General features: G+C 40.8%; 2 protein-coding genes across 3 annotated transcripts in view; both read left to right on the forward strand.

The window, feature by feature from the left end:
- The window catches only part of nphs1 (NPHS1 adhesion molecule, nephrin), a 50,444-nt gene extending 40,545 nt beyond the window's left edge, over positions 1–9,899 (forward strand). The window contains exons 16-31 of the mRNA XM_072461478.1: positions 66–238; positions 776–916; positions 1,444–1,584; positions 2,575–2,696; positions 3,289–3,448; positions 3,523–3,679; positions 4,064–4,215; positions 5,941–6,052; positions 6,156–6,337; positions 6,446–6,487; positions 6,741–6,884; positions 8,062–8,110; positions 8,395–8,521; positions 9,193–9,271; positions 9,347–9,492; positions 9,619–9,899. Coding sequence (XP_072317579.1) covers positions 66–238; positions 776–916; positions 1,444–1,584; positions 2,575–2,696; positions 3,289–3,448; positions 3,523–3,679; positions 4,064–4,215; positions 5,941–6,052; positions 6,156–6,337; positions 6,446–6,487; positions 6,741–6,884; positions 8,062–8,110; positions 8,395–8,521; positions 9,193–9,271; positions 9,347–9,492; positions 9,619–9,705 — 2,014 coding nt within the window. The 3' untranslated portion in view covers positions 9,706–9,899. The remainder of the gene's footprint in view (positions 1–65; positions 239–775; positions 917–1,443; positions 1,585–2,574; positions 2,697–3,288; positions 3,449–3,522; positions 3,680–4,063; positions 4,216–5,940; positions 6,053–6,155; positions 6,338–6,445; positions 6,488–6,740; positions 6,885–8,061; positions 8,111–8,394; positions 8,522–9,192; positions 9,272–9,346; positions 9,493–9,618) is intronic.
- Positions 9,900–12,692: 2,793 nt separating this feature from the next.
- On the forward strand, positions 12,693–18,710 carry fxyd5 (FXYD domain containing ion transport regulator 5). 2 transcript variants are annotated; one of them, XM_072460640.1, is made up of 10 exons: positions 12,693–12,801; positions 13,919–13,964; positions 15,247–15,327; positions 15,794–15,946; positions 16,032–16,073; positions 17,299–17,349; positions 17,645–17,674; positions 18,017–18,091; positions 18,183–18,228; positions 18,557–18,710. In XM_072460640.1, the coding sequence occupies exons 1-10, from the start codon at positions 12,790–12,792 to the stop codon at positions 18,579–18,581; spliced, it is 561 nt and encodes a 186-aa protein (XP_072316741.1). In that variant the 5' UTR covers positions 12,693–12,789; the 3' UTR covers positions 18,582–18,710. The 2 variants fall into 2 exon arrangements, with proteins under 2 accessions (XP_072316741.1, XP_072316742.1); XM_072460641.1 differs by having other exon boundaries at positions 15,794–15,926; positions 16,030–16,073.
- The last annotated feature ends 59 nt before the right edge of the window (positions 18,711–18,769 follow it).

Consider the following 18,769-nt stretch of genomic DNA (forward strand, 5'->3'; position numbering starts at 1 on the left):
GATTGCTTATTGAACCCTACCTTGCTTCTTAATGAGATTGCTGTTGCATGGTGTTTGTGTCCTAGGTTCCAAGGGGTGGATCAGCCTCATAGGAAGGCAGAGTATGGGGGCTTTTCAGTGAGCAGTTTGCTGTCACTGAATGCGAGTTCACAGTTTCACAATCAAAGAGTAATTTGCCAGTCCTACAGTGCTAAACTACCTGAGGGGGCCAGAACCTTCTTCAAGCTCAATGTGCTTTGTAAGTACAAATACCAAGAGATGCACAATGCATAATGATATAATGATGATCTATAATGGTGCAGATATTTGATGTTTTACTGGTTTTATCATGTGCACACCATCTTTGTATTGTATCGTGTGTGTGTGTGTGTGTGTTGTGTATTGGGAACCTTTGTTGTGATTTGTGGGACTGTGGAGCTCTGTGGTCGTGTGTCCTAATTGTGCATTTGCTTTGCTGCGTGGCCATGTTTGTCTTTGATGCCATTTCACAGGCAACAGCCAGCCACTGCTTCAAAGCATGCGACTGTTTGTGAGCATGAAGGAATGTCAGTGTGTGTTTGTGCCGAGCTGACGTTGGACAACACTACTGTCACTTGTCGTTTTAATGCATGTCCCTGTGCCATCCACGAGGCTCCACGCCCCCATCATCCACCAGTCTGAAGTTGGTCACATCTCAAATTATTGTAGGATGTCCACTTCTATTTGGTTGACTCTCATTATTGTTACTCTTTGCTTTATGTTCCAACATTTGCATGTGTTTTTTTCTCTCTGTCAGACCCGCCTGAATTTAGCCCGGACCAGCCAACGCAGATCCAGGTGGTGGAAGATGACATGGCAACCATCCCACTGCTGGTCTCAGCAAACCCAGAGGAAGTCTCCTGTATTTGGAAGCACAGCAGGAAGAACCTGGTCAAAGGTGATCTAGGGATGTGTGATGGCTCTATAAACCAGCTCCTAGTTGAGCTGAGCCAGCAAGTAAGCACTCAGCTCTGCCATTCAGGGTCTGAATAAAACATGGCAGGTTAGCCAGCATGGGACCCTGCCAAATGTGATTCTCATTATGGCTGTAATGTATGCAGTCTAAATGAGGATTGCTGTCTCTCTGAATACAACACAGCCATTCAAAAGCTGGCTTCTCCTCCAGGCCAGTGTCACTGCAGCCCAAGCTGCTTTTATTGTTATTCTATTTTAATGTTTGTTCCTATCATACATATATTTGTCTAAATTCATTATATCCTGAATGTATTCAAGTTGGAGCACTGTAGTGTAGAAGGTGTCTCTCATTCAGCCTATTGTTGCCTTGATGTGGGAATCTAGCCAGGCCAATCAATAAAGCAGGATTAGATGTCACTTAGAGACCAGTGGCCAGAGGACATGCAGTTGATGAGCGTGTTATGAATGCTTAATTTACCATTGGTCTGTGTGTGTAATGTTTTTCCACAGAAAGAGATGTGCGCTTCCATTGGTCAAATGAGTTCACCCTTGTGATCGAAAATGTGACGAGGAAAGAAGCCGGATCTTATCAAATCGAATGCACAAATGAGGAAGGTGTGAGCCACTCCATGATTCTGCTGGACGTCCTGTGTAAGATTCTATAGGTCCACCACCACTCATAAACTGTCAACATTTCCTTGCTTTCTGCTGTAAACTTTAAGTAACTAAAGTTATATTTTTCGTACAAATAAATTCACTTTTAAAGTGACCTGTACTCATACATTTAAATATGGGGCAGGTTGCTCTTTAGTCCAGCTAGAGAGAATCCACACACTTTCTACACAGACTCTGAGTCCATCCATCCATGCTTCATTCATTAGGCCTCCATGCAAGGCCATGGACCCACATAGCTGCCCCGGGCCCAGCCTGGAGCACCTGGTCCACTGCTCCTTTACTGATGATTTAATAATGGACATGTTGAAAATGTAGGTTTGTCTGTTTCACTAAAGTCCATGGTACATGCTTAATGGATTCCACTGCGCTGATATGACTGGGTCTGACAGTTGTAGATATTTATTATGTATGGAGAATTGTTGTAGCTTTTATGGGTGGCAGCGTGGCCCACTTAACAATGTCGGTCTTGGTTAAGAGGCCAATATTGTTGGAACCCACCGACCAAGAGATATGTCCCTCTTGTTTATCCGCCGCTGCTTTTCTAGTGCGAACATAGGTTTAGACAAGTAGGTACTAATGGTCTTATTGTTCCAAAGAGATGGTGCTCTGGGGATGTATTAATAGTTTGTAGAGGTGACAAAGGATGTTTGAAGGCTGGAGAAGCAGAGGAGCTGTGCAGTTAAAAATGCCATGTTAAAGGTATAAAGTGAGTCTGCCAGTTCAACAGTTAATTTGAGTTATGCTATGAATATTCTTACAATGCTGCCTTCCACTATACATGTGTTAGTGTATCTGAAATGCTGAAGCCAATTAGAGCACCGTTATGGAGCAGTTCAAAGGTAAACGAGTGTAGAGTAATTATTCCAATGCAGCGTGTCTGCTTAATGGCTCGGCAAATGATTTGGCTCACGTTGGCATGTTAACCTTTGCTTGTTCCTTAACCCTGTCCTCTTTTCTTACACTCAGATGCTCCCAGCGTCAAAGCAGAGAAAGAACCTGTGTATGTGAACCTCGGGGCCACTGCAGATCTGATTTGTGTGGCAGATGCTAACCCCATTATATCTGACATGTTCACCTGGAAATGGCTGGTGAGGGCTAAATATACACCGCACATGTACACACAAGCTGACTGAAGCATCCATCCTCTGAATTATCCTTCTTTTACCTGGCTTCTTTTCGATTATTTTAACCATTCACACCGTTTATCACTAGCCTCTCTAAATGCAGAGGTGCACCATATTTCACCAGCCCTAACCATCCCCCTACCCCACCTCTTTCTTCTCAGCGCTCAGACCAAATCCAGAAAAATAGCTTTCATTACTGTTCCGTGACTAAAGGGCACATTCGTCAATGCTCTCTGGTCCCTGTAGCTACTGATGCCTTCTTTGGTCTCATCCAGCCTCTGGCAGTATTGTGTGTCTTGCTTTTAACCTGCAAACCCCCCTCTTTTTTCCTCTGTCTGCGATTCTCCCCGTGGACCTATGGCATTATCATTCTCCATCTTCAAACCTTGTTCCATCCTGCCCTTTTCATTGCCACCTTTAGCCATGACGGTTTGGCCGCTCACTTCTGCTCCTTGTCTTGCTTCTGGTGTGCCCCCTTGACTTCAGGAAAAGGTGCATTGGCAGTGAGGGATAACTGCTGTCCCGAGCTCATTCCCAGTCACTTTGTCTTCCACAGGGAGAAGAGGAGGTGGAGATGGGCGAGGAAATCCAGCAAGATGAATCAGGCCTGCTGACAATTCATGGCGTGACTCGAAAACATGCTGGCTTTTACCAGTGCATTGCCAATAATGGACTAGCGCCCCCTGGCAGTACAGATGTGCAACTTGTAGTTCAATGTGAGGTTGCTTGTGAACTCAAAGATTTATTGTCAACAACAGTAACAACAACATTGACTTTTTGTTGTCTGTAGTTAAACCAGTTATTCAAAAGGGACCACAATGGAGGAAGGTGGCCAGTAGAGGAGATGGTACTACCACTGCTGAGCTGGCGTGTCGGGCAGAGGGTATCCCAAATGTTGATTTCATCTGGGAGAAAAACCAAATGCTCATGGACTTTGAGAACCCCAGGTTAGAGACCCAAAGATATAAAAAAAAAATGTGTATATTTTATGCATTTGCAAATTTCAATGTATAATTATCACAAACTACATTTTTTTTGCTATTAAATAAGGGAGTGTCATGATTCAATTAGATTAGATGAATAATAAGTTGATTTACCCTTTTTTTACCCTAACTATTTTTCTGTAAAATCATATACAAGGAATTTCATTTTCTTTTCTCCATATAAATACCTGTTTAATGCACCTTTGATGTGTGAAATTGGGTGACAATGTGCAATCTGCAGGACATCACAATCCCTGCTGTCTGCCGACTTTATCTCTCTTTCTTTGTGTCTGGTGTTGTGTTCTCCGCGGCTGTGTGCATGTCTGTGTGTGTCTGTGGCTGCTGCAGGTATGAGGAGAGGACAGTGAGGGAGGGCTCCTTCTACACCAGCACCATTCAAGTGGTGAATGTAAGCGCTCTGCTGGACTACGCCATCTTCAGCTGCACCGCGCGCAACCTCCTCGGAGATGACATGCTTGACATCCAGCTCGTCAGCACAAGTATACTTTTGAATTTAAACAATTTCTCTATATTTATATTTAAATTATATTTAAATCTCATTTAACTCATTTACTAGTAAACAATCTACACTATTTTTTATATTATCTATTGCAAACTGCAACCAATAACATGAACAAAGCACCTTTGTAAAATATAGTTTTTGGCTAAACCCTTTACCTAACAATTGGCCAAAATATTGAAGGATCTTTTGTTCACCTAGTTGGGAACATACCTACTTTAAGCTGCAGCCAAATGATGACAGTATTCTTATCACGTACTTGGCAGAGGAGTACATTTCCTTTGGTTCTAATTTGGCAGCATCTCAGAATAATTGTGTGGGTGCTTCTTGTCCAAGCTTTATCAGCCTTTTCCAGCAATATTACAATAGTGTGGGAGGACCACTGAACATGGAAGAGTCAGTACAGTGAGTGGAGCTGTTGCTCCTGAGTGTTAGCCCTTTAAGGAACTTATTTTTCTGTTGTATCTGTTCCTTATCTCTGAGCCTGTAGCACCTCTCCTCTCACTGATAATGCTGCAGCGATATGCTCAGCTCTCTGGTGTGCTCAAAATGTTGTGCCTTCAAGCAACCACTGCATCCTTGCTCCTCCACTATTATCAGCTCAGTCCGTCTCACTTAAGGCCACTTACTTGCATTGGACACAAATGTTTGCTATGAACGCCATAAAATGTAATCCTGTATTCTGCCTATTTTTCCATTTTAAGGCTGTGAATATCCATAATTAATCTGACATTCTGACTAGAGTTATTCAATTATGTATGCTCTCTTATAGTAGAAAAAGCTTCAGTTGTAGTCATCTGGAGTCCAACTGAGTCCAGATGACTACAACTGAAGCTTTTTCTACTATGGAACACGCCTGGACGAATGAGGGATTACACTGACATATGCTCTCTTATCATTCAACTGCCAAGAGGAAAATATTTTTCTGTAGCGCGTTTTTATTTGAAGGAAATGCAATCCAAATAAGACTGACCCTTTTGCCCTGAAATCTTATGAGTGGATCTGATAGAGGGATATTTACTGTACAGAGCAGCTGCCCGGAGCTAAACTTCTCAGCTTCCTTCTCCTTAGTTGCCATGTGTCCATTTTTTTCCACTCCTAAACATATTCTATTTTGCCTTCCAAATACAAATTAGTCCATTCTCCCTTTTCTAATTGAAATACTGCTTCTCAATTATAGGCTTGCTAAAGTTGTTTTGATTTCAATTCAAAATGTTGCGATTATGGAGAGGCTTCATAAGCTATTGCCTGATGCAGGTCAGATAATGGAGAAGTCAGCACTTTGGACAGAGCACTGTGGTGGCTTCTCACTCATTTAACACAAAAGCACCATTTTAAAAGCCTAAAAAAAAAATGAAACATTTGTATATTTTCCACAATATGGCTAAATTAACGGAGTCATATAGAGATTTGCAACATGTTTTGATGATTTTGGAACTATAACAGCTGCACTTGCACTTCTATCATTGTATTATGATTCCTGTAGCGCCCTACAGCGGAGGACTTACACGAAATCACGGGCCAGAGGGTCCGTGATTATTTTACAGACTGTTCAAATAACCGTACCATTATCTTACAGCACACATCGAAACCTTGAGAACCTGAAGGCTTTTCAAATAGGCACTTAGCAAGTCATGGCTTTCTGCTCTCCGTCTGCATTCAGAAAAAAGCCCACAAACACAACTGTGTTTTCTTGTATTCTTAGATCACCCAGACCCTCCTTCATCTTTTCGTCTCGTCAGTGTCTCCTACAGCTCGGTCACTCTGGAATGGATTCCTGGATTTGATGGTGGATTACCTCAAAAGTTTCGTGTAAGGTAACAATATGGCCAAGTATTTTTTCACAGTAATAATATTTATGTTTTAGTTTTGAATATGAAAATTGCAGTAATATTCTTTGTGCTAAACTTCCATTGTCAGATACCACTGGGACAAATCAGTCAGTTTCATGTACATGGACGTGTTTCCTCCCGGAGAAGCGTCTTTTACTGTGACTGGTTTGCTCTCCAACACTACCTACAACTTCTCCATCAATGCCATCAACGCCATCGGAGAGAGTGGCTACGCAGACAATAATGCAGTGCTGACCATCTCCACCATGGGTAAGCTCAGAGTAACATTAGATTATTTCTCATCATTGTACTTAGCATAATCTTATAATGCAAAACCGTGCTTCATTCCCATTTGTTCTCATTTGTGTTTCCCGTTAGATTATCCGGACATGGTCGGTCCCATTGGCGAAGAAGTGCACAGTAAGAATCCTATCACACTTTGCCAAAAAAAAGCTCTTAAGGGGAAATTACAGTTGCACTGTAGCTTGGTTTGGCACATCCATGTTAATATATGCGTCACTTTTCAAAATGTTTGCTTATTAAGGGCAGCGGTTGTCATGGTGCCCACATTTACCTCATCCCTTGTTCTTAATCAACACAATAGAGAGAGTGCTTGGGTCTGCCATTCTTTGCTTCAATATTACTTTACCTTGCTGTTATACATTAGGCTAATATAGGATCTGTTTTTGCGGCGTAGCTTCAGGTGCAGTGCCAACATACCTGGCAGTTTTCATGGTTGTTTTCGGAGTTTTGCTGCTGGCAAATTCACTGGGGTGCTTTTTTGGACTGAAGTGGGGAAAGAAACAAGGTCACACAGGTAAGGATAATGAGCTTTTAATCTATGTGTGCTGCGACTGTTCTCTCCATCAACGCCGGCTTCAATAATATCCTGACTCTTCAACAAAACACTAAAGAGATTACCAGTCAACCATGATGCAATTGTCTCTCACTTTCTCCCAATCTGGCCGTGTGGGTCCATCCGTCTCCCCTGTCTCCTCTTTTTCGTCTCACTCCCTGAACTCCCTCCCTCCTGCCACATTCATCCCTCACAACTGTCACTTCAATGTTTTACACATATCTTTTATCTCATTTGCCAGCCTCACGTCCTTCCTCCATCTTTGCTTTTGTCGCTATTCATTTGCGCTTGACTCTAACTGCCACTTCTCCTTTTATCCAGGGTCTGCTTTTTTGTTTTTTTCATCTTTTTCTGCTATCTGATTTTTTACATACCGCAATGTTCAAAAGTTCAAACGGGTTTCTCGCAAGAAGGTTTATATCAATGGTACATATCTATTTCTCCGAGCCGGACACAAGTTCAAAACATCTTATAGACAAAAATCAAAAGAAATACAATTTAAAACTGAAATAGGAGAAAAAATTTTATTTTTGAAATATGTAGCTAGAGTACGGTAAGTTATTGATAAGGAGCTGGTTCCTATTATAAATAATGCCAGTAAAAAAACAAAACATTCACTCACTAAAATGTCTACTGAAACATGTTTTGATATTACCAAAACTCTTAAAATGCTCTGAATGTTGGGATAAACTCAGATTAAACATGTACCATAGTTCTTCCTGGCCTATATTCACTATTACACAACACAGTTCAAGTAATATTTAACCTTATTTGTTGAGCACCCACTCTTAAAAGAGCGTTAAACAACAACTATTTAAAGTGCAAACTTCACAAATTATACTCATATTTTATAAACACATGCACGAAGAAATACAAATCATTACAGTTAAAATACCTTTCAAATCAGTGAATGTATAAATAAATAAGAGCGATTTAGTCATTTGGATATAATAATATTTTGACGCTAGTTGCAGTTTTCTTCTCGAAAATCTTCACACAGTTGTATTCTTCTCCATCTCGTCTCGCTGCCTTTTCATTACACTGATCATTTGCAGTGTTCTGGAGATGGAGCCTTTCACTTCTGGCCCTAATCTCCAAAGTCTGAGCCAGCTTCCCTGTGTTTCTGCTCACTCTGCAGGGGGTGTGGAAGGCACCGTGCCCAATGGAGCGAAGAAAGAAGAGGAGGGGTAAGTTAAGGCACTGCGGTAGAAGTAATAAAGAGACATACATCCAATCCACTCTGAGAAGCCCGAGACATGATCCATTGGCTGTTCCCCGGCTGCTAAAAGAGCCAAGCAGGCAAAACTACACGCTTCTGTCAATATCAATTTATATTAGTGCCATTAAACTTGCACCACGATGCAGCCATAAACAAATATACCAAATGATGTGGTGGGGGAAGTGAAAAATTATTGCATTATGATTGTTATCAAAAAATAAGCGCGAATGACAGACTGATTTCCCCCCACAGGTCTATTCAGTCGACTGTGTGCAATAAGTATGAAAGCAGAGAGAAGATCAACAAGGCTGCTCAGCGCACGCTGCTCATCGACTCTGGATCTGAGACAGACAGCAACGTGTATGAAAAATATGCATCGGTGAGCGAGCGGAGGGGGAGAGAACTGGGAAAATATGCAGGGAGAGAAAATTGATTGAAAAAAAGGGGAAAGCGGTTATGGATGAGTTAAAGAGATCCTGCATAAAGGGATAGGAGAACTCTGCCACATCGAGCTAAATGGATAGATAATCAAATGAAAGCTCTAGCTGTTCATAACGATGGAACAAAAGATCAATATTGCACAATTAGCATTGAGAATATACATTGATCCAGGAGGAATTATCATTTAGTACTTTAAAAAGGCCAACAAGGCTTTGAACCTCAAAGAGGACTGTTGAGTGGAGCAAATGGAAGCACATAGGAGGAATTACATCTCCTCTAAGATATTGGTTTATTGTGCCTGATATAAAGCTCTACATATCAAGCAGAGCCCAGTGCTATTATGTTTTTCTAATTTTATGTTGTCATTTTTCATTCAAATGACTTACTCTTACACGATCGGCGAAGTTTGTATTAGTAGCGAACAAAAGGAGATGTAAAATAAATATGTTCTGTAGGATTCTCCCAGTCGTCAAGATAACACAGTTGTACTATGTCGGGGCACTTAAACATACATTGTACTTAGTGTAATGGCGAGTGTCCAATATCCAACTGAACTATTTATATCATTTGCCTCTGCCAAACTTATTCTTGCATGTTTTGTTCATTCAGGAAGGCCCTCATTATTACTACCCCACTGTGGATTACAGACCTCCTGCCGGCCCACACCCGGAGGAAGTCCACAGGCCGGGTGAGGACACCCACACCGGCCTGACACGTACAAGCTGTTTGACTCCTTTATGTTAAGTGTGTGCATATTCTTTAGACCCTCACAGTCACTTATATGAGGAGGTAAGGGACTTGGCTCTGTACCAGGATGCACCTTCATCTCCTCTCCCTCCCCTTCCACCTTTCCATGACCAGAGATTGCCTCATCAAAGAAATGAATGGAAACTGTCCGCATTTCCTCAGGTGTGTGTAAAAAACCCTTTACATGTGATTTGAAGCAGTAATGCTATGAATTTGCTTGTAATAAGAAGTGCTTACACGCTGCATGCTTTCATCAGCGGTATGACGCGCTCTTAATCTGTGTTTTAGCACGTTCCCCAGCAAAAGGCTGTCGATGTCCGCCAGGCGCCAAACTATTCAGAACTTCCTTTTGAACTCCGAGGAGAGCTGGTGTAGTGAAAGGATTGTGCGTTGCCCTTCGGACTTGACATTGAAGACAACATTGGACAGCAGATGTTAATTCAGTGTACTTCTTTTATTCTTTCCTTTTGAAAAGCAGTTTACCTTGAATGCATATCGTAGTTGCTGTGCCTTTAGATGTTATATTTGATTTGTACACTTTATCCTCTTTGAAAATATTTGAACCAAAGATAGGAAGGTCTCATACTCAAAGTCATCCCCTTTAAAATAACAAAATATTGTCTCTATAAAATTCTGAAATGTTATAATCTGTTTTTATTGATTCCATTGGCAGCACCCTTCATTTGAAGAGTGTAATTTTCAAATACAAAAAGGGCTGACACACACCTCTGTTTGATTTGTTGTGTTCAAAAGCTAAAGCCTAATCATGCTAATGCTACGTTAGATTTTGTTTGTTAATTGACATATATATTAAAATAGCCAAGCTGCAGGCTGTGATACAGTTTGATACAACTTGTATGTCTAGATCACAATATTGTATTGATATTCGAATAAAACATTTAGACATTTTCCATTATAAGGGTACCAAGACTCTTTTTTTTACTGGTCTGTTGCTTTATATTACAACCCTCAATACTGAATTCATATTGAATGAGAACTTGAGAGCAACGTTGCTCCCAAATTAACATAATTCGTTTTTTGACAGCGAACAGATAAATAACATAGATAGAGATGTAAATAATATTACAGTATCACATCTTTCAAATTCCTCCACACATTTTCATTATCGCTGCTCCACAGAGTGTTTAATTTCATCTATTCTCCATCATTTAGAGATCTTATTGATCAGGCAGATTGTTGCTGGAGGCTGAGGCTGTGTCAAAACAAGTCACATTAAAATAACTGTGGCAGCAGAACTGAGAAGTGTTTGTTTGCTCTGAACATCTTCTACTGAGAAGGATCACAAACTTCCTCAAAGTTTCCTGTCTCTTTCAGGTTCCTGTTGCTCGGCGATAAACTCAGAGTGAGGAGGCTCTATTAATATCCGGAGTGTGATGTGTGACGCGCTGCTGTTCTGTCATGTACTTTGCTAAAGCATTCAACACGTGCACACCTTTATGATACATTTCTTATTAAGGCGTCTATTGAATGTGCCATGGTTTATAATGCTTCAAACCTCCTTTCAAAATGTCATTCAGTCTGATTGCTGTAAAATTCTTTGTCCAAGGCCAGCGATAATTATGAAATACTACATGGTTATAATTCACAAAATTCTCCTTCTTCCCTAGAAACAGAAAGCCCAGGAATGTCTATGTTTCAGTGAGCAGTGAATGTTTCCTCAATTAGGCCTGCTATTCTCCATCACGGACTGTCACGATGTGTTTGTCTCATTACTGAACGATTGTTTAAGTTCCTGTCAGGCTGACGCTGTGTTCATAGTAAATGTCTGTTCTTGATGCATCGCTCCAGCGCAGGAGGCAGCAGCCCTAATCTACTAAACTCAAGCTTTGACAGCTCAATGCTGTACATTAGCAGCAGTTTCTCCTCCATCCCACACTCATCCAGCGAGCATTTGCAGATTTAAAAATATCTATTAATCAGTGTGCTGAGAAGTGTACTGCTAGTTATCATCGCCTATACTGTATATACTTAAATAAAAGTAACAGTGCTGAAAATATGCTACTTCACTTAAGATTCACTTAAGAAAACTTTCATCTTTGTTCCAATTTAAAGCATTTATTCTGTGACCTTCACCTTTCCTAAAATTCCATGGTTAAACTTGGTTACATTTATTTTCAACACCTGCCTACAGGTTTTGAACAGTTATGTGCTGTAACAAAGCTCTTACGTCTGACTCCTATTGTTGAATGTACAATTTTTCATGTTTTTTATTTGGCTTTTTGTGGCTACTACTTTGGCTCAGCGAGGAGCACAACAAAAATAATAGTCATGCATGAAAAAATACTGATTAAAGTGAATAAGGATGACTGTTGACAGTGTGATGAAATCAAAGAACCTGTTAACCTGCTGTAATAAATAGTACACTTTAAGTCCAGTAAACTGTGGCTAAGAAGTTCTGTGAGCTAAACAAAATCAGTTCAAATTCCCAAAGTTTTCTTTAAAACATGAAAACTATTCAGGTTTATCATCAGGAATCTAGTCTATGTGTCATTTCCAAGGTAAGATTCAGAAAACGATTTAATCGAAGTAACATTTTCTGCATGGCATCCACGAACATTTTAGATAGATTGAAAGTTTTGCTTGGAAAAAGACACATGAAAAGGAGAGACTGTAAGAGAAGAAGAAATGCTGTCAACTTTAAATTATTGAATATTTTACATTACTGGACAATATAGGCTGCACATAGTGTTCATTGTGTGTTAAAATCAAATGAAATGACAGAATGTGAGGACAGACTGAACTAAAAGAATTCTCTCAGAATGGACAATAGACTGCTCTGCTGCTGTGGTAAAATGCAAGCTTTGTCTGTTATAACAAACTGGGTTTGTGATTCAATATTTGGTAATGCTGCTTGGCAGGGGCGTCGGTCTGGCATCTTAGTGAAAACTGTTATCATAGATCCACAGTGTTGACCCCTGAATGTTAACCTATGTTAACAACACTTACAAGAGAAATCACTATTCAGTTTAGGCCTTTTTAATATTTAATATTTATTATTTTCAGAGAAAATAACAATATTTCATTGGGTATTGATTGAAAGTAATGCTACATTCTGACTTAAAAAGGTCAACAAGTCACTGTTAATTTCTGAATGACTGATACAATGTATGGTAGTTCATTAACATGTCACAAGAGCTGAAGTTTATGCAAATGTTTTGCTTGGATCCTATTTCAAACTTGAAGTGATTGAGATTAAACTATTCAGACTAGATATGAAAAGTAAGTATTTGTCCTTTATAGAATACAATAACACAGAGATGAACCCAGCACCATGGCAGCACAGAGGGCGTCCAGTACAAGGGCCCTGTCATGAGGCCGAGTGGGTGTCATAACGACTGTGGATGAGGAAGTAGCACTGGTGAAGCACATGGGTGGGACTATAGTCACAGCATGCGCCTGTGAGCCAACATCCTGCTGCTCCTCCGACGACCCGCAAACATGGATCCCAAGGTAATCTCTCTCACTGCAGGGCTGGATAGATGACTAAATACCAGAGGGCTAAAAGGTTGTTTACATGCGCTGTGGAGACTGATGTGGGATGACGCAGATGGATGAGAGGACGGACAGGGAGCAGTGAGGATGTGACACAGAGGCAGCGGGTCAGGCTGGGGGGGGTGGAGACAACGGCGCCTGAACCACCCAAGGGGAACCAGCGTGATCTTGACATATGCTCTGGAGTGTAATGGAAATTGGCATGACCTGCTAATGCTGCCTGCCAGTGCTTATCATGGGCTTAAACGTTCACCTGTCACAGCTCCGGGCTCACCATCTCTGATATAGGTCAGACGATACACATCCATTTTGCATCAAACCAAAATCTGTTTTATTATAAATCTATTTGCTTTTAGTGTCTTTGGTAATGAGGAGGTGGAATACTGAATGCCTGGAGTCGGTCTGACACGTTCTTCAATGTCATCTGTAATTAAAAATAAACTGTAAATGATAATGTCAGGAGTGGCAGCAAGTAAAGAGAGCGTAGGAGGATTTCTAAACACTTTTATCATAATTGTTTTGGGGTTGTTGTTTTTTCAAAAGGAGATTGGATTGATTTTGGTTCTGCATTTTATTCAAGGGAAGCAGAAGTAACCACGTGTGCTAACCCCAATGACTCACAACTTCCTGACTGTTGGGTTAGTGCTGTACAAAATGTAAAAATGAAAAAAACATCCCATCAATCTAAATGAGAAAACTGTTTTGCATTGCATTTAACAACTAATTTATTGTCAATTCAATGCGCACTTAATCCTCTGTTTAAGGTGTGCTGTAACTTTGTGGAGGTTAGCAATACCTGTAACTGAATAAATGCAAGATGGTAAAGTTTAATGCCGTACTGCGGAACATTCCAGGCAAAGCAATACCACTCACTCTTGAAAAAATAGGTTTCTCAGCGTTGTTTTTTTTTTGTTTCTTTACCTGATTAAATAAAGGTTAATAAATAACTAGAACTGCTCATAAAACATCACCATGGAGACGAGCATGTGGCGTATCCTTCATCATCTTTACTTCAAACCTGCCATTTACAGTACTTCTGCATCTCATTTGTTCCGTTTTTGTTCTTTTTTTCCAGATTTATTTGCTCTTTCTGACTTTTTTCTTTCTCGCTTTCTCCAAAGGTGAGTGCAAACGAAGGATTTTCATAGATATAAATATTTAATTACCAGTCTGAGAAAACACACGTTGAATGCAGTTTAAAGTGTGGCTTGGGAATAAGGAGCAGCCTGGGAGCCGGTAAACTCGTATTTGCATAAAGGTGTGTGATAAATATGGAAGAGAAAGAGTTTAAATATTTATGAGGGTGACAATGCAGACAACAATTTGTTTTGTCCTCAAATTATCTGACATCTTTGAAATGATTTTAATTATAATGAGCTCTGTATCCTACTCAACTTTGACTGTTTACTTGAGTTCAATTTGGCAAAGAGTTTATGTTTTCTCAAAATCCAGCAAAAATAGTCTTTAAAGGTGGAAGTCAGTGTAACATTTCTTCAACCATTTTGGCAAACAGAAAGTACCAGGTGCAGGACACAGTTAATACTCTAAATAAATACATATATACACAATTTTCTTTATACTTTTCTCTGAACTAATTGGTATTGGTTGCTATAGTTGCTGAGCTGAGTTATTGTAAAAATGTCTTTCACCTCTCGCTCTTTGTTTTCTTTAATTTTAATGTTTTTATACAGGCCTATTCCTAACGCTACCTTTGTGTGAATGTTTTATCTTCATCTTCTTATGTTGTGATTGACGCATTTCAGGACAATCATGTAATGTTTTCTCCTGCCAAGTCAGTCTTTAATCAATGTAATAATAGAAAGAGCAATAATAGTACTTATGTGCTTTTATTCATCGTTAAAGTAAGATCTAGTGGTAACTTATACTACTTATTCTTCTCAATAGCAATACAAAATGACAACAAATACATTTAACACAACAGAATGCCATTTTCAACACAAAATATTAGTTTGTTTGTTTTTAATGATACTTGTTCAGTTTAATATCTAGTTTTGATAGTAGTTTTAATTGCTATTTGGGTGTAATTTCTTTGACTTGTACTTGAGTATTCCGCTTGAACACAGATCTTCCTCCTCCACCTTTTGGTCATCCGATAGCTGCTTTATAAAGTGGGTTTCGGGGGTTTGCTGGCGCGTCCGCTCTAATTAGAAGGTGCTGAAAGAGTCAAACAAACAGTGTTTTTGTCCGGCCGTTTTCCACTACAATCCCGTCTCTGTTATTGGCACAGCCTTGTCACTCATGAGACGTTCCTGTGACTCCCTCGGCCAGACGCACACTCCACTCTTATTGTCTGGTTAAAAAGCCCAACAACATTGTGCTTTGTTCTGTAAAGTGTATTATGTCCGGAGGAATCTGAACTTGTGTTTTTTCTTCTCCCTGCAGTGTCAAAAGCTCAGACTCCTACCTCTTTGCATGAGACCAGCCACATGAGCAGCCCGACCACAACGTCCTCTGTTTCCACTGGTAACGTCATTGTTGAGATTATTAACTTGCTTTAAGGACGATAACTTTGTCTGTGTATAAAAGGGATTTGAACACATATTTAGGCCCGCTTTGTACAGTTGAATTCGATACATAGTCCTCCTAATATTGACTTTTTTTTAGATAAATTGAGTCCTGTCCAGACACAATAGATGTTAATGGTGCACTATGTGATTTTCAGCTGTTTTTCTCAGCATTGAATCTATCTTACTTACAACAACAAAATAGACTAGTTACTGTGGCCAATGATCAAAAAGGTTAGTGTCAAGACAAGCTCTGCTCAAGAATAAATAAATAAAAATACTATTTAGTAACTGGTATGTCTATTGCAGCACTCTTGACTAAAGAGTTTTGTACAGAAATGTAGAATGTGTGATAAATCCCTGCACTTTTAGGTTGAAGGAGTGGCTGTTTGCCCTGACTGTGATTTGCATGTGTTTTGTGACAGAAAGAAAAATGGAAACCAGAGCCAGTGCTGTGTCTGACTCCTCCCCTCGGTCTGACTCCTCCCCTGTCACTTCCCCTGGCACAAAAACCACAAGTTCAAACAAGAACATCACAGCACAAAACACTACCACAGCAGGAAATAGGACATCAGCAGGTAAACGAGAACAGGGCACAATACAAACCAATGTACAGTTTATACATTGTTTACCTTATCATTTGTCCTTTTTTTTATCCTATAGTTGTTCCAAGTAAGAACACAACAAGGCCATCAACCACTACAGGTGTCTTTACATTTCTTTATACAAACGGCCAGTGGGTGGAGCCACTGTGTCTGGCTTTAAAGGCTGTAGTAGTTTTGACCCCATTCACTTATTTGTAAAGCATCATAAGTGAATGTTTTATTCTGATTATGTTTTTGTGAGTCGCAGAAGCACATATTTCTGTGCAAAGACATTTCTAGTTTAAAAACATAAATGCTGAATATGTTGCTAATAAATTGTTCACACCTGATGAAATGTCACTGATCTCTTCTTCTCTCTCCCTCCCTCTCTCTTATTCTCCCCCTCTCTCCCTCCCTCTCCCTCCCTCTCTCTTATTCTCCCCCTCTCTCCCTCCCTCTCCCTCCCTCTCTCTTATTCTCCCCCTCTCTCCCTCCCTCTCCCTCCCTCCTTCTCTCTTATTCTCCCCCTCTCTCCATCCCTCTCCCTCCCTCCCTCCCTCTCTCTTATTCTCCCCCTCTCTCCCTCCCTCTCCCTCCCTCTCTCTTATTCTCCCCCTCTCTCCCTCCCTCCCTCTCCCTCCCTCTCTCTTATTCTCCCCCTCTCTCCCTCCCTCTCCCTCCCTCCTTCTCTCTTATTCTCCCCCTCTCTCCATCCCTCTCCCTCCCTCCCTCCCTCCCTCTCTCTTATTCTCCCCCTCTCTCCCTACCTCTCTCATCCTCCCTTCTTCCCTTTCCCTCTCTCTCTCTCTCGTTTCCCTCTCTCTTCTTCTCCCCCTCGCTTCCTCTCTCCCTCCCTCTCTCCTCCTCTTTCCCTCCCTTTCCCTCTCTCTTTCTCTCCCCCTCTCTATCCCTCTCACTCCCTCACTCTCTCTCTCTCCCACTCCATATTGCCCTCCCTCCCTCTCTCTCCCTCCCTCCCTCTCTCCTGCTCTCTCTCCCTCTCCCACTCCATCTTGCCCTCCCTCCCTCCCTGTCCCACTCCATATTGCCCTCCCTCCCTCTCTCTCTCTCCCTCCCTTCCTCTCTCCTGCTCTCTCTCCCTGTCCCACTCCATCTTGCCCTCCCTCCCTCCCTGTCCCACTCCATATTGCCCTCCCTCCCTCTCTCTCTCTCCCTCCCTTCCTCTCTCCTGCTCTCTCTCCCTGTCCCACTCCATCTTGCCCTCCCTCCCTCCCTGTCCCACTCCATATTGCCCTCCCTCCCTCTCTCTCTCTCCCTCTCTCCCGCTCTCTCCCACTCTCTCCCTCCCTCCCTCCCTCCCTCCCTCCCTCTCTCTCTTCTCTCAGCTGCACGTCCCCCGCCTGTCCCAGTGAAACCCTCCTCTGCTGTTGCCTGGGGTAACTTGAATATGCATGTTTTCCGTAGTTCCCTTGAATGCCACAGGCGTAGTGGGTTATTGTTATCTGGTGGCAGACTGACGGTATCAGTGTTCCCTGTCCTACAAACAAAACCCATGGCACAAAGATAAAACGAGATTCTCTGCCTGTGACACCTGATTGTACCGTATGTAACAATGCATTGATATGTATGGGCCCTGCTGTGTGTCCCAACATAGATGGAGTTTAGAAATAACTTTGATGTTGTTGCTATAATTTTTGGGAAACTTGATACACAACTTTCAACTTTTTTCAGATCCAATGTGGGACAAAGATTTCACCTATGGTAAGATGTAAATCATGAATAAACAATAGTTAGATTAATTGGGTTTTAGCTTTGTCTTTACAGGTGCAATATTTGGATACTTTTTACAGTTCAAAGATATAACATTTTGTTTTTATTTGATAATTGCTATGACAATGGTCATTTTCAACACCCTGAAACCCATAGATCCATTGATAGGACTATTTGAAAAATGAAACTTGAAATAGCAGCGTGTGTTTGTGCTGTTTTAACAACACAGTTAGAAGTTTAACCTTTAAATGTTAGTATGCATAACTCAGAACACAGGTATGTTGCATATAGGCTGCATACAGTGAGTGTTTCCTCATAGAAGTTTCATTGTAGATTACCACACTCTGCGTGTTGCTGGCCTGTCCTTAGCAGCAGCGCTTTTCATCATGGGGATAATGGTCGTTGGCTGTAAGTATCGCATGTGAAACTAATTTGAATTCACTTCAAAGTAAAGCTATCAGTCTAACACGGCTAACATTTACCCATTACTGGTTTATAGGTGGCAAAGTTTGCAAAATGCCAAAGTGTCATAAAAGGGCATCCAAGTAAGTGTCACTTTTGTGTATGAGAAATGTTTGAATGCAATACACTTTGTCCAATTCAAAGTCCACTGTTTTAGCTCCAGTCCATCCCACAGTGCACTTGGCTGGAGGATGATGTATGACCAACAATTATTTTGGCTGTGTAATAACTCAACTCTGTGCTGACTTGGATTTTGTGATGATTAATAGATCACAATGATTATGATAAAGCAATTTGTTGGGCAAACCATGACAGTCCAACTGAAAACCAATCTGTATTCTAGTGTTGTCTGATAAATATGATGGATTGCTTTAATGTGGATTTTTTCACTATTTTGTGTTTACTTTTTAGGTCATACCAAGTGGCCCAAAAATGAGGAGGATCTATAGGAAAGCTTCAGTGCTTCAATGTGCACCAAATACACTTAAGTTCAGCAACTGAGAGGATTAAACACATTGTGTAATACTCTATTATTTTATAGTTATTAAATACTTCTTTAAAAATGTTGTGTACAATGCATATTTTCTCTTAAATTCATGTTAATATCAAGATTATAATTAGTAT

This window comes from Eucyclogobius newberryi, unplaced genomic scaffold (genome assembly GCF_026437365.1).
Source record: "Eucyclogobius newberryi isolate DKJ021-1_F unplaced genomic scaffold, fEucNew1.0.hap1 SCAF_3, whole genome shotgun sequence".
Lineage (NCBI taxonomy): Eukaryota > Metazoa > Chordata > Actinopteri > Gobiiformes > Gobiidae > Eucyclogobius > Eucyclogobius newberryi.